The 13,260-nt window shown below is 41.9% G+C and overlaps 1 protein-coding gene across 9 annotated transcripts in view; it reads right to left on the reverse strand.

Moving 5' to 3' along the window:
* Positions 1 to 13,260, reverse strand: part of SLMAP (sarcolemma associated protein) — a 92,727-nt gene that overhangs the window by 32,544 nt on the left and 46,923 nt on the right. For 5 of the 9 annotated variants that reach the window (XM_075574826.1, XM_075574820.1, XM_075574822.1 and 2 more), the window contains exons 5-12: positions 12,559 to 12,621; positions 11,431 to 11,526; positions 10,308 to 10,379; positions 7,616 to 7,756; positions 6,742 to 6,879; positions 2,235 to 2,403; positions 2,096 to 2,146; positions 86 to 136 (exon numbers count right to left, since the gene is read on the reverse strand). In XM_075574826.1, coding sequence (XP_075430941.1) covers positions 86 to 136; positions 2,096 to 2,146; positions 2,235 to 2,403; positions 6,742 to 6,879; positions 7,616 to 7,756; positions 10,308 to 10,379; positions 11,431 to 11,526; positions 12,559 to 12,621 — 781 coding nt within the window. The remainder of the gene's footprint in view (positions 1 to 85; positions 137 to 2,095; positions 2,147 to 2,234; positions 2,404 to 6,741; positions 6,880 to 7,615; positions 7,757 to 10,307; positions 10,380 to 11,430; positions 11,527 to 12,558; positions 12,622 to 13,260) is intronic. The other 4 variants (XM_075574827.1, XM_075574824.1, XM_075574825.1 and 1 more) reach the window with 1 other exon arrangement.

Raw genomic sequence — 13,260 nt, forward strand, 5'->3', positions numbered from 1 at the left:
AAAAGAACGTAGATAAAAAATAAAAATAAAAAAAATACATCAATTCTGTTTGGCATTAAGAATAAACCCGATCCAAGACACCCACCTTTATCTGAATTGCCATTGATTTTAGGTATGAAGTCATCAACTTGTATGCCTAGGATTATACAAGATTATTATTTCCCATAAAACAAAATATGATTTGAACATTGTAATGTGTGTCCAACTCTTCCTTTACATTGGGGCAGGGGTTCTCAACGCCAGGCCTCAAGACCACCCTCCCCTCCCCCTCAACAAAGGTCAGGTTTTTAGGATATCCCTGCTTCAGCACAGGTGGCAAAGTCATAGAACAAGGCTATTCTACTGAGCCACCTTTGCTGAAGCAGGGATATCCTAAAAACCTGACCTGTTGTTGGGGGGTTCTTGAGGACTGGAGTTGAGAACCCCTGCATTAGGGTATGCAAAAAATGTTTAACATTCTTTGATGCCTGTCCGCTTTTTGCTAAACCCGACAGATCATGAGCTTCAAAAGGAATATTATTACGAACAGGAAATAAAAATCGGATCGTACCTATTGCATAACAGTGCCATCTGCTGGCATTTCACAACACGTGCGTATAGCAGAAGAACATTGTGTGGCATTTGTAGTTGCAAATACATACACATTGTATACATAAATATACACACGCTATGCATGGACGTTATTATGAACACTTTTAGTGGACCATCACCATGGAAAAACAGGACAGGGAGGTGAGGGGGGGACACATGAGGGCTGTACCCACCCACAGCACCTAAAGCGTTACATAAAGACTGACGTGCATGCACAGCTCTCCTGGGCACAAACGCCAGCACACACGTGATGCATTCGGTGTATGCAATTCGTATACATCTTCTGGCACATTTTAAAACCCACGTCTGCATAGCACTTCCACAGATCAACGTAAAGGCCTCGTTTCCCAGATTGTGTGTGGATAAAAGCACATGGCTATTATGTGGTAAGAGTATTATACGTGATTAAAAGGGAAATAAACTGTGCTATCTCCCCCATGAAATGATGCACCAAACGTGGAATAGTGAAACCGTACATTATAGCATTTGAACACATGAATTATGGGTCAATTGAACATTCTGAAGCGTGTTATTTTTGACAAGCCGTGTATAAAGAAGATTAAAATATTTTGGATTGGTTTACATCATCATGGTTTGTAACCAGTTAATTTATACAGTGTATGTAAGTTTATCTTTAAATTAAATGGTTGCACCTAGGAGAGTTCAGTGCTGGGAAACCGTTTCACGCGACGAGAACCCGGCGTGTGCATTCAACACAACATAGAAAAACTATTTCTTCAAAGTGCAGGTCTCCTCTGGGACAGTGATACACAGTACATCTCTACTCTCATGTTCATAATGCAATTCTCTATTTAATGTGACAGCCAAGAACAGTGGAAAGCCAACGTTTCAGGTCTGATGAAAGGTCCATGTGGGACCTGAAACGCTGTCTTAAATGGAGAATTGCATTATGAACTCGTGAGTAGAGCTCAACTTTGTATCTCTATCCTAGAGGAGACCTGCACTTTGCAGAATTTGTTAACCTAGGAGAGTTCACCATCTTCATTAAAATGCTTGTTTTACAAAGTGCACGTCCACCTCTTCTGGTTTCCCCCCATACATGGACCGGAGAAGTTTGGTCTGCCTTCCTCGGGCCTTGATTTATTTTGGTCCTATAGCCGTCCTTAGCTGTGTGCCTAGATGGCATTTCTCCAAATAAATACCTGTTCTTCACATCATATAAACTGCTTTTTATAGTCAGTCGTCTTCTCAGTTCCTGTTTGAATGCTTGTTCCAATCCGAATAGTTGAGCATTGCATTGTAATCCGTGCAATTTAACACTCAATAATATGAATAGTAATGAAAAGCGGTAGCAGCAAATATTTCCATGTCAATTAATGATGGCACATAAAGAAGGCCAGGTCTACTTACGAGGCCATTTTAGAGAAGTGGTTAAATTAATCCGAAAAATGTATAATGTATTAAAGAAAAACCTGTTCATCCGAATCAGCACAGCTGTAGATGCTACCACTTGCTTCAGGCACTGAACCTAGATGACACTTACCTAAGCTGTTGTGTTCCTTAAGAGTTTTCTCTTGAAGATGTTCTAACCGTACTGCAAGCAGAATTCCAAAAATAAAAAAAACGTGCCAAACAAAAAGATCAGAAAGGAGGAGGAGAAATACAGGAGATGCAGGACTAACCTTGTAAGGCAGTGAGGCGCTCGTTGGTAAAATCGTTGTCTGCTTGCAGGGCCTCGATTTTAGCTTGCAGTTCCTGTTCCTTCTCTTCCATTTCATCGATTTTATGCTGCAATTCTTTCTTTTCTGCCAGTCCCTTCTGCTGGATTTCTTCTTGCCGGCTTTCTGCTACCTGCAAAGAGATGAAGTTGCGATATTTTGCATTCAGACCATGAACGCTCGCTCTGCTTTCACGCCTGAGCAAACGTGGAATGAGGTCACAGCCCCAGAGTACACAGCTTCCAGAAACTGTGGTGAGAGATTAGAAAGGGAATAGTCAACGCCAGTCCTCAAGAGCTACCAACAGGTCAGGTTTTCAGGAAATTCCTGCTTCAGCACAGGTGGTGCAGGGATATCCTGAAAACCTGCCCTGTTGGTAGCTCTCGAGGACTGGAGTTGCCCACCCCTGGGTTAGAATATATCAAATGGAGTTTCTTACGCAAAGCGGTAAAATTAACCTGTCCAGAATGGTTCCATATATTTGAAATAATCCAAACAAAGACTAGTCACCACCGCAGTATTCATGCAGCTCAGAATTGACATTTTATATAAGTAAAAGAAATCCATCCATTAAATCGCAGGGCCACACACTGTTTAACAAATTCATCCACCACTAGATTTTTCAGCAACTTCTCAAGTAAGCGCAGTGTGTTGGCTGCTTGTCCCAGTCTGTTCATATTATGGCAACACTATAGCACCCAAACCTGCAGGCTTTCAGATGCACAACACGTCTCGCTCTCACACAGCTATGGACGGGTATTGGATATTCATTTCCCCAGTTGTCTTGTCTAGAAGAGCAATTCGCAATTATAAGCATGTGCTAGAAATGCTAGAAATGCGCTAGAAATTGACAAGTCCTTTCCACTTTATGTTAAGTCGTCCTTTTCACTTCCATTTCTACACTTTAAAAACAGAACACCCCAAGGGGCGGCTTACAGGGAGGATTAAACGTGGGAACGGGATAAGCATGGAGGGGTGGAGGACCAAGGAGGCCTAGGAACAGGACAGCACAAACGGTAAATGAGGGCAAGACAAGATAATGTCCCAGTAACTATGTTTTACAAGTTCATTCAATAAAAAAAATATATATATCTCTTAATATCTTATTACTTACATTTTCAATGACTGGAAATCTATGTATTCCTTATGTGGCATGAATGGAAAAAATAGCCACAGGGTTTTTTCCAAGAGGGCTGTAGGAGGCCCTCAGGCCAGAGGTTCATCCTATTGATTGAGATATGACCGGTATATTGTAGATTTGTACTTGTATCGCGCGATTTATGAAAGTAATAGATGTAGAGATTTAAAGCAGCAGGCCAAATGGATTGCCTTTTTTTTTACATTTAAAAACATTTTTTACTTCTTGCCCTTTTCCAAAGCCATTTTTATTTTTTATATTCGATGCATTGCTTAGGAGATATAGGCGTTTGAAATGTTAATTGTCCAAGAAGTTAAAATGAAGATCTCCCCAGACCACAGTCATCCAACGGTGTGTGTTATACTAGTTAAAAACAAAGGCTTCTGGGGGGCCATAGCCGCTTCAACCCCGAGTGCGACATTCCTTCCTGCACATCGAGATCGCATGATGGCGACATCACGGATGACGGGAACGGAAGCGGAATCCTCCTTTCCCGTTCCTCTGCCGGTTAGATCGCGTTCAGCACATCGCAGGATGAGCAGAAAGCCCATGACATGGCTACTGCATGGTGCCACCTGGCTGCCAGTCACCAGGACATGGTGGCAACATTCACAGGGTTAAACCTCACACCTGCTGTGTGTACTGTGTACGTGGTGAAGGCGTAGTCTTTGTGAAAACATTGGGCTGTGCCCGCTGGGTGAAACTGGTTTAATCCTGGGTCAGGTTCTTACAAGATTGGGCACCAGTCATTAGACATTAAGCACTTTGATGAAGGGTTTCCCGGTACCAGTCAGTATTACTGCAGGGGTAACCAACTCCAGACCCTGCAACAGCATCTCTCTGTGTCAGCACAGGTGGCTCAATCATTTAAAAGAAAAAAAATCCCTTGAAGAAACACTTAGCTGCTGCAGAAAAGAACTCAATAAAAAAAATGAACCGCGAATCTTGAAGCACTGAAATCCTACTTGAGGTTTTCAAAGGCAGCCTGCTGTGCAGAGCGCACGCCAGGAATGTAATCACTGGTCGCTTAGTGGAACACTAAATACTTTTCTAATCACTTCGCCTCAGTTACGGGTTTGCTACCCCAGCGACTCACGCTAAAAGTGCCAGCCCTTGAAAATGGCAGGAAAAACTATTCGTTCCAAAACTGAAAGCGCAAAAAAAACCCTGACGCAAACGTGAAGGATTTCTAAAAACTGATTGCACTAAATGATTTATATGTCCATTTTTCCCGAATATCAGTCATCAAGCAGAATCGTTTAAGGAGCTCGTACTTTTTCAGAAAGCCATTATGTTTATTACGTATGACTGTTTTATAGACTATGCTCGAAATACAGCAACTAAAAATACCATTTAAGAGCACATTCACATGTCACAGACAGGTCTGCAACAATTGCCTTTCACCATGATCTCTTAGGCCGAGATTATAACGGCCGCGCCACCAAAACAAAAACCTGTGTTCCGTTGAAGTGTACATAATGGGCACGACCGCGACCAGTCGGAGGTGCGACGGAGCGGCAGAATCCAGGAGACAAATGAATTTGTTTCTCCATGCGATGGCCGCGTGACGTCAGCCCCAATCATGGCGGACCGCTTGCGTGACGTCACGGGCCACGCCCTCTGTCGTCTCCCGCCTGCATACAGTGCAGGATTCGCGCGCACGCACTGCACGAGTGACATCAGGCAGTCGCGCGCGTGCCCTGCAGTGGCCACTATAATCTCGGCATTAGCATACAATATTTCCACTGCAGCTAGGGATTCTGCGAAATGACATGCAAACGAGCGCCCAGTGTCACCTTTTTCTTATCCATTTTAACATGGACCCCATAAGCTTATGTCTGCTACACAATGTCCTGGAACTGAAATCAGCCTGCAGTTCCAGACGCCACTGCTCCCCCTACCACCTGCAGCACTTATCTGAGATCTGAATAAAAAAGACTGTTCATGGTCCCAAGGTTCAGCAAAGTATCCGGATGATCCTCCTTCTTCCGTGCACCCCAAAACTGGAACAATCTGCCTGAGACTCACATCCACCACCAGTCTAAGTTCTTTTAAAACTAAAGCTGTCTCACATTTTTATCGTGTTTGTAACTGTTACATACGCCTATAATATATATTATCTTTAACTGTGCATGCAATGTCTTGTATACCCTGTTCACTTATGTAACCATGTATTTGTAACCATATACTATTTGTCATCATAACTCTACGCCCAGGACATACCTGAAAACGAGAAGTAACTCTCAATGTATTACTTCCTGGCAACACATTTTATAAATATATAAATAAAGTGTGCTCATTTGCATGTCATTACCCAGAATCCCTGGTTGCAGTGGAAGCACTGTAAGCCAAGAAATAATGGGGAAGGGCAGGGTAGCAGACCTCTCTGAGATGTGTGAATGTGCGCACAAGTGATTTTTATGTGCTGTACACTGTACGGTGGAGGGTTTTTGTCACTTTTTTTTACCCACCATAACGTACATAATGTGTGCTCTAAATAGAAACACCCTCATAATTAAGCCCGTCGCTGCTGATTAAGGGAGTTTTGCTGTACATGACGAGCTATACATGCGTGTCATTAAGAAAGAAGCATTTTGCTGGTTTTGTTAAAGCGACATTCCACCCACTCCTTCAGGGAGTTTTTTTTCTTTGTTTTAAACTTTCTGAAACTGACCCAATTCCCCGGCAGAATATGTTCCTGCCGGACACGAGAACTGTGGCGGGGTAAGAGCTCGGCCTCACAGCCAAAAGAAAATGTGTGACATCGGGAGATGACATCACTGCTTTCTACTGGTGACCCCGCAGCCATGTTTGTAGTGTCAAAATCAGTTCAACCTCCCCCACCCCCCCAAAAAAACCTCCAAATATGTGGGGAACTACAGTGTTCCCCGAAATAGGCGATGACCATTAACGAGCTCGGGAGGAGGGGGACGCACACACGACTGCTGCTCTGTTACAGTGCTGGAGATCCAGTGGCACTCCTTTGGCGCGTCTGCGTTACATGATTACTACAGAAGCAATCACATGACGCGGTCAGGCCCTGGATGCCAGAGACGGAAGTATCGAGAGCTCCAATTAAATTTCTATTAGGCTTCCCCATCACAGCGGTCAGCCCCATAAAAATGAGCAACTGCCCATGATGCGCCTAGTAATTTATACGGTCCTCTGGCATGCCAGAGCCCATATAGTACCTGGTACGTCAGTAGGGCACTATATAAAGGTTATAATATGGCTTTAATTAGTTAATTCCAGGAACGAGACTGAATCACTGCACTGCCAGCAGCCATAGCAACAAAATTGTTACCCGTTGCCTCCGCTTTAATTCAGAACTACCTTGAGTTTATCAGAGAGATCCTTAATTTCATTCACAGCTCCATTGTATTTGTTGGCCAGTTCTCGTAATTCGTCCTGCGTTCGCTCATTCATTTCCTTCAGGTGCGTACATTCATCTTCAGTGTTGCTTAGACTTCTCTGTGAACATAGAACAAAATCTTCAGGTCTTTTCATAGAAGGGACAGGGACACACACAGGGACACACACAGGGACACACACAGGGACATGTTATTTTTCAACATTTAGACCTTTTGTTTACTTAAAAAAACAGAACACTTACAGCAAAATAATTCCATTACAAGGCAAAATGTATTCTTACTGCCATCTAGACAAACACTGAAATTCCTCTTCATGTAAACGCTAAGAATATACTGCAACTAAATTAACACTAGTTCTCTGTATCAAGCTTTGAAAACACATGGAGTGAGGTTTAACCAGTCCCCGAAAGTGTTTCGTGTGGGAGCTTTGCCTTGGAACACCTAATAAAGGCGCCAAAAGTTGCAATATGTATTCAGTAAATAACCGTGTTAGAAAACCTCCAACCTTAGGTTTAATTAGTCTATAAAAGTCTTTCATCACACATAAAGGAAAGCCCAACCAGTCTATGCATAAGGTAACCAAGTATTCAAGTAAGGCAAGTTTAGGAGCAGTGGTGTGTCCATGGTAGTGCTTCATAAGCCGCGGGTTAGGCAAGAAGAAATAAAACATTTTGTGATTACGTTGCCATCTGCATATCACATTCGCAAAGGCGGCATGTTCTGGGAGCAAAACGGCAAGCCTACGGCTAACAAAATGAGGCTGATGCACAGTACCACTCTCCCTTCACACCCGCAGTTATTGTTACAAGAAGCTGTACTGTAAGTCAGCTGTATACCTCCACTTCCGACAGCTTCCGCACCACCTCGATTTTCTCCTGAAGAACCCGCCTCAGGGACTCTTTGGCTGTTGTTTCGTAGTTGTGTTTGTCCTCTTGCAACGCTATGAGCTCCTTCCGCATGCCGTCATCTGTTTGACTCTACAGAGAAACGGTCAAATGGTACATCATCTGGGCTGATCTTCAGTGCCAAGAGAGAATGCAATATTACACTGCATTGGATATAGTTCCCTTTGTATTTATACTGTAACAGCTCTAGCGCCAATGTGACAATGTTGCCATACGGCCGGGTTAATAAAGTCTTTATTAAAAAACAGATATGCACAATTCGGGTGAAATAATGAACTACAAGATGGGACGCGAACAACTACATCTTGGCATTAATATGGTCATTTTGATTCAACCTCTAATCACAATATTGGAAAAGCACAATAAAAAAGGGTTTTGGTAAACAAGGTTTATTTTTTATAGTTCTTGCTAAACGCTGCCTCTTGTTCTTATAAAACGGGCCAGCACTAACAAATGAAAGATAGCACATCGGTTTCTAACCACACTCTTCTGCAAAGAGAAAACAATCAAGTGACTTTCTACCACCTGAATTGTTGGAAGTCCCCTCTGTAATTAAGAGTCAACAAAAAGCAAGTTCATTAAAGCTGCAGTTCAGGCAATATCCTGCATGTGTGGGTTTTTTTTTATTTAATAAATCAGTTCTGTAGTACGAAAAAATACTTTTAGCATTTTGTGTTTTAAAAACAACAACTTTGAAAGACCAATTTTCTTGTATTCTATTTTAACAAGCATGCTTGTTCCTATAGCAACCATTTACATTCCCCATATTTAAAGATGTCGCCAAACTTCGCCGATCAATAGACGGAGAACGAATTGACCGGCAGCTATGCAGTTCTTTAGGTAAGTAGAGATTGCCCACATGAAACTATTGAAGTAAAAAAAAAAAAGGAAAAAAACAAAAAAAAACAAACGGGAGCTTGAACTGCAGCTTTAAAGCTGCAGAACTATTTTTAAGCGGCATCTTAAAAACATAAGAACTTCAAACCACATTACTGGAACTGCCTAAATACTTACCCAAATTAAAAAACAATCAAAAGTCTTAAGTTCAAGAATGGGAGCAAACATTAATTTTATACATATTTACCAAATAAATAGCTCACACATTGACTATAAAGTAGTTTGGTATGTTAAATATAGGCCGATAGGGGATACTCTTACAATATCCACTGCCTGATACCTTCTTACATTCGGTAAGCAGGTACCCCCACCTGAGTTGGAGTGTCCTATCAGTTTCTATTTCATGATTTTTATGTAATTTTATGCATTTTTAATGATATACTTTATTAAATGTGTCTGTAATTGGTCACCTGTTGTTCTCAGCGTCCGTCTTATGTTACATGTTTGTATGTGTGTTTAACAGTATTACACTATGTTTTGATTTTTTTCCTTACATGTTCACCTATCTCATGTGGAGCATCCATCCCAAGGACAACATCCACGCCACTGGTTGTATAATTTTATTGTTATTTTATATACACTATATATATATAATACCAGTGCAGAGCGCCATTGATATATATTTTTTGTACTGTACATTACCTGACTGGGGTTCAGGGATATATCACGGGCTGCCTGCTCATTAGGATATAGCGCTACCTATTTGTTCTCTATCATGTTAAATATAGGCGTTATCATATACTGTAGTTCTGCTTTGAATACAACTCATCCATTAAACTGTGTTCTATACTCTGCCAGAACAACACTTAAAAATGCAGTCCTACCAAGCTCCATGTATTGGCATTTAAGTAAAATGAAAGCGCTGAAGCAGATCACACATTCACGGATAGTTTGAATGTACGTTTCAAAATGTAAAAGAACGAAAAAGGATAGTGGTTCCGCACAAGCGAACGGCTTTCACGGCTGGCATGAAATTGCTTTCAGTAGCAAAACTCACATATAGGGTAACCGACATACACGTGACATTACTTTCAGTAGGAGTCCTCTTAATAAAAGATTGATTGTGTAGCACTGCACTAAGTAACGAGGATGTGCAAGCTCCGACAAATTGAAGGCATTCAGTTGTTTTTTCAGTGTAGATTTAATTCTCATGAATGCGCTGACCGTATTAACCCATTCTGCCATACTAATGCCCTTGCAAACGTGATGGAAGTTGGTTGTATGGAAGAGACGCACCACCAATATCTTGTTTTTAAAAGTTTTTCACCACTCCAATAAATTTGGTACCATACATTTGACCTCAATTCTCTGGTTGGCTAGCCCAGGGGTGCTCAACTCTAGTCACCAACTCAAGAGTCCCCAACAAGTCAGGTTCTCTGAATATCCCTACTTCAGCACAGGTGGCTCAATCTTTGACTGAGCCACCTGTGCTGAAGCAGGAATATCCTGAAATCCTGACCCGTTGGTGACTCTTGAGGACTGGAGTTGAGCACCCCTGGGCTAGAGAATAGTTTATAAAAATGACACCATTGCTTCCTCAAGGGGTTTAACAATCGGTTTCTTCCACATATTTCTTAGCAAATTTGAACGAGAACTGATGAAAACAAAACCCCCAAATCTGTATTTCCTGAGAGATTAACTGCTTGCATTTGCCAACACAAACCCACACAAATAAGTGACATGCTGCTGCGTCATATAAAGAACCTTTAAAAGACCAAGTACTCACTTTTGAATAAGCTTGTAATTGGTTTCCCATAACTTCTAATCTTGATAGCAGCCGGTCTTCATCTATTAGAGCCTGGTTTTATTTATAAAAAACAAACAAAAATATAATAATAATAATAATTTACATGGATGCAGACCAGAACCAAATCACAAATAATTATACTTTAAAATCACTTTGTCATAAATTGTATTGGGTCACACACACCAAATAAAATACCACTTGAGGTGCATTTGCACCGAGCAACCCTGTTTTTCCCCATTACCTCTAAGCACTCCTACAATATGTCACTAATTCTTATCCATTTTAATTCACACGCACGTATGTGTATGCATGCATAACACATTTGTAAATAAATAAAAATGATTACTTATTACATACAAATGCTTACTATGTTTTACCTATTACAGTATATACAAATGATATAACACCCCTGAGAGACTGTCATTCTAGAAGTAGAACTACTAAATATTTAGACCACAGGTCTTGTATTAATAATGCCTCTATGAAAGGTGACTGAATTAATTGATACACAGGATATGAGCTCATAAATTTGAGTATTTTAGAATTCCGAAAGATCACAGTTCCACAGTTCCACTCCTTGCCATCAGCAACACACTGCTGAGCGATTCGTTTCGGTCTTCTTACTTTGACCTAGCCACGTTATACATACACTTTGTGATAATCCTAGCGATGCAGGCAGTTATCTGTTGTAATAAAGCTGTGGCGCCTCTCCTGTGGGCAAAGTTTAGAAAACTCTGAACTATTGCTGGCTTCAAGAACAGGAGATGTGAGCGGAATTAAATAACGCTCGCCTCTGATACCCATGTTGGAAAACACAATCAATTTGAGAAATTCCTTTTTCATAGCTAAAAAGAACAGAGTTTTAGCTCTACAATGTACGCATCAAAATGAAGCATTTTGTAAAGATCACAGGTTGCTTATGTGACAATGGGGGCCTGTGTACTTTATACAGCTGATGTTGAACACGGTGTATACCACGGCACAATAAAACGTACACATACAACAATGCTCGCCAGAATAGTTATGACTAGTAAAAATTAGCATGAACAATAAAAGTTATCAGTAACTGTGTAGGAAAGGGACAGAATTGTTTTTCTGATACCTGCCAACTAGTATCTGACGCTTCCTGTGTGTTGGCGAGTAGCCTCTGCAGAGTGGCCAACTTTTGTTCCAACATCTGTTCCCGATGTAAGGCCTCCTGCAAAATATTAGAACAAAAGCACATAGAAAGGTGAGAATACAATATGTATTATGACAGGGGTGCACAACTCCAGTCCTCAAGCACCCCAAAATCAGGTTTTCAGGATATCCCTGCTAAAGCACAGGTGGCTCAATCAGTTCCTGCTTCAGCACAGATGACTCAGAGCCTCGGATTGAGTCACCTGAGCTGAAGCTGGGATATCCTGAAAACCTGACCTGTTTGTGGGGTGGGGTGGGGGTGGCGCACTTGAGTACTGGAGTCGAGCACCCCTGCACTATAGCGTCGTCGCTAATCCAGTTTTTACACGAACAGACGTGTTCTTAACTGCAAATGCATTATACCCATAGAACAAGTACAAAACACCCACTTCAAAGCCGCAATAACAGGATTTTTATATATACTGTATAATTGGAACCAGGAGATCCTTTGGTGCTGAACTGTGCTATTCACAGATGCAGAGGCCTCTCGGTTACAGAGTTTGTTACTGCAGAAACAGCCGGTTCTCCCTCTGGAGAATCCAGCATGGCCGTCACCCTCTAACAATATGAAAACACAACCGAGGACGTCGCGGCCTTTGATTGGCCCACTGGTCCTGCGGATTTGAACAGCCATATTGTTCCACCAGAAGAGAGCCTGGCACTGGCAACTACCGCTGTATTTATCACGGGAAACAGAGTACTCCGGTGCTGAAAATAGCATGGTCCCTCACTGGGGGAACCCCAGGAAACAATCTTTTTAACAAAAAACTCTAAATCCCAGCCCGCTTCAATATTCAAGCACCAGTTCAACATTCCTCCCCCTCACCGTTTCAACATGCCAAATTATGAAACATGCTAAGATGTCAGAGAACGTATTATTAGTGCTGGGTTTTAATTTATTGCAATTCCAATAGGCCTACGGTTCTGAACGGGACTGGTTTCATGTGTACATTTCCCCTCTATGCTCATGCAGCAAGAGAGGTAAATGTCCTAAAGCAATGAATATATTGAATGTCCCATGAAACACATGGAATGCTGTAGGTGGTGTTACCTGTAGATACTGAGAAAGTTGGAACAGTTCCTGAGAGTACATACTGGGAGTGTGAGCAGCAACCTGTTTGGAGATAAAATGTTTCTATGTTATCATCTTGTACAAAACAGAACTATTGCAGAGCTCATAAACCACTCTCTCCAGGTAAAGGAACACACATTTTAATGCTTAAAATACTTACGCGCTATTAAACTTACGGGGGATTCACCAAGGTCTGTTGTGGGGTATCATGTTAACCGTCGTTGACTTGAATGATGGTTAATGCAGCAAATCTCCCCCATCCTGTTTAGCCCCCCCATTTTTTTCACATGATGGTAACTGGTGATGGTGGGGTTCCCCAGAGCTGAACCTCGCTACTTTCAGCTTCAGGGACCCTCGTCTGTTTCGGAGATACTTACAGAGTACAGCGAGTTTAATTCTCCCATCAGGGAGATGAGACTGGCTAACAAACCTTCATCCAATACTAATCTGCAACATTGTTTGCTGCTTGCTATGGGACAGCCATTTAAATGTATGTTAAAAAATACAGGAAAGCAGGAGAGGGGCGAGATAGAAGGGTATTAGGGTGTTTGCTGCTTTAAAGCCAGGTGGGCTCTCAACTGACTTTTAGGGCAATGGTGGCAAACTCCAGTGGCTCAGGGTTTACGGTTATCCCTGCTTCTGCACAGGTGGCTCAATCAAACATAAGCCACTGATTGAGGC

The sequence above is a fragment of the Ascaphus truei genome, chromosome 17, assembly GCF_040206685.1.
Source record: "Ascaphus truei isolate aAscTru1 chromosome 17, aAscTru1.hap1, whole genome shotgun sequence".
Lineage (NCBI taxonomy): Eukaryota > Metazoa > Chordata > Amphibia > Anura > Ascaphidae > Ascaphus > Ascaphus truei.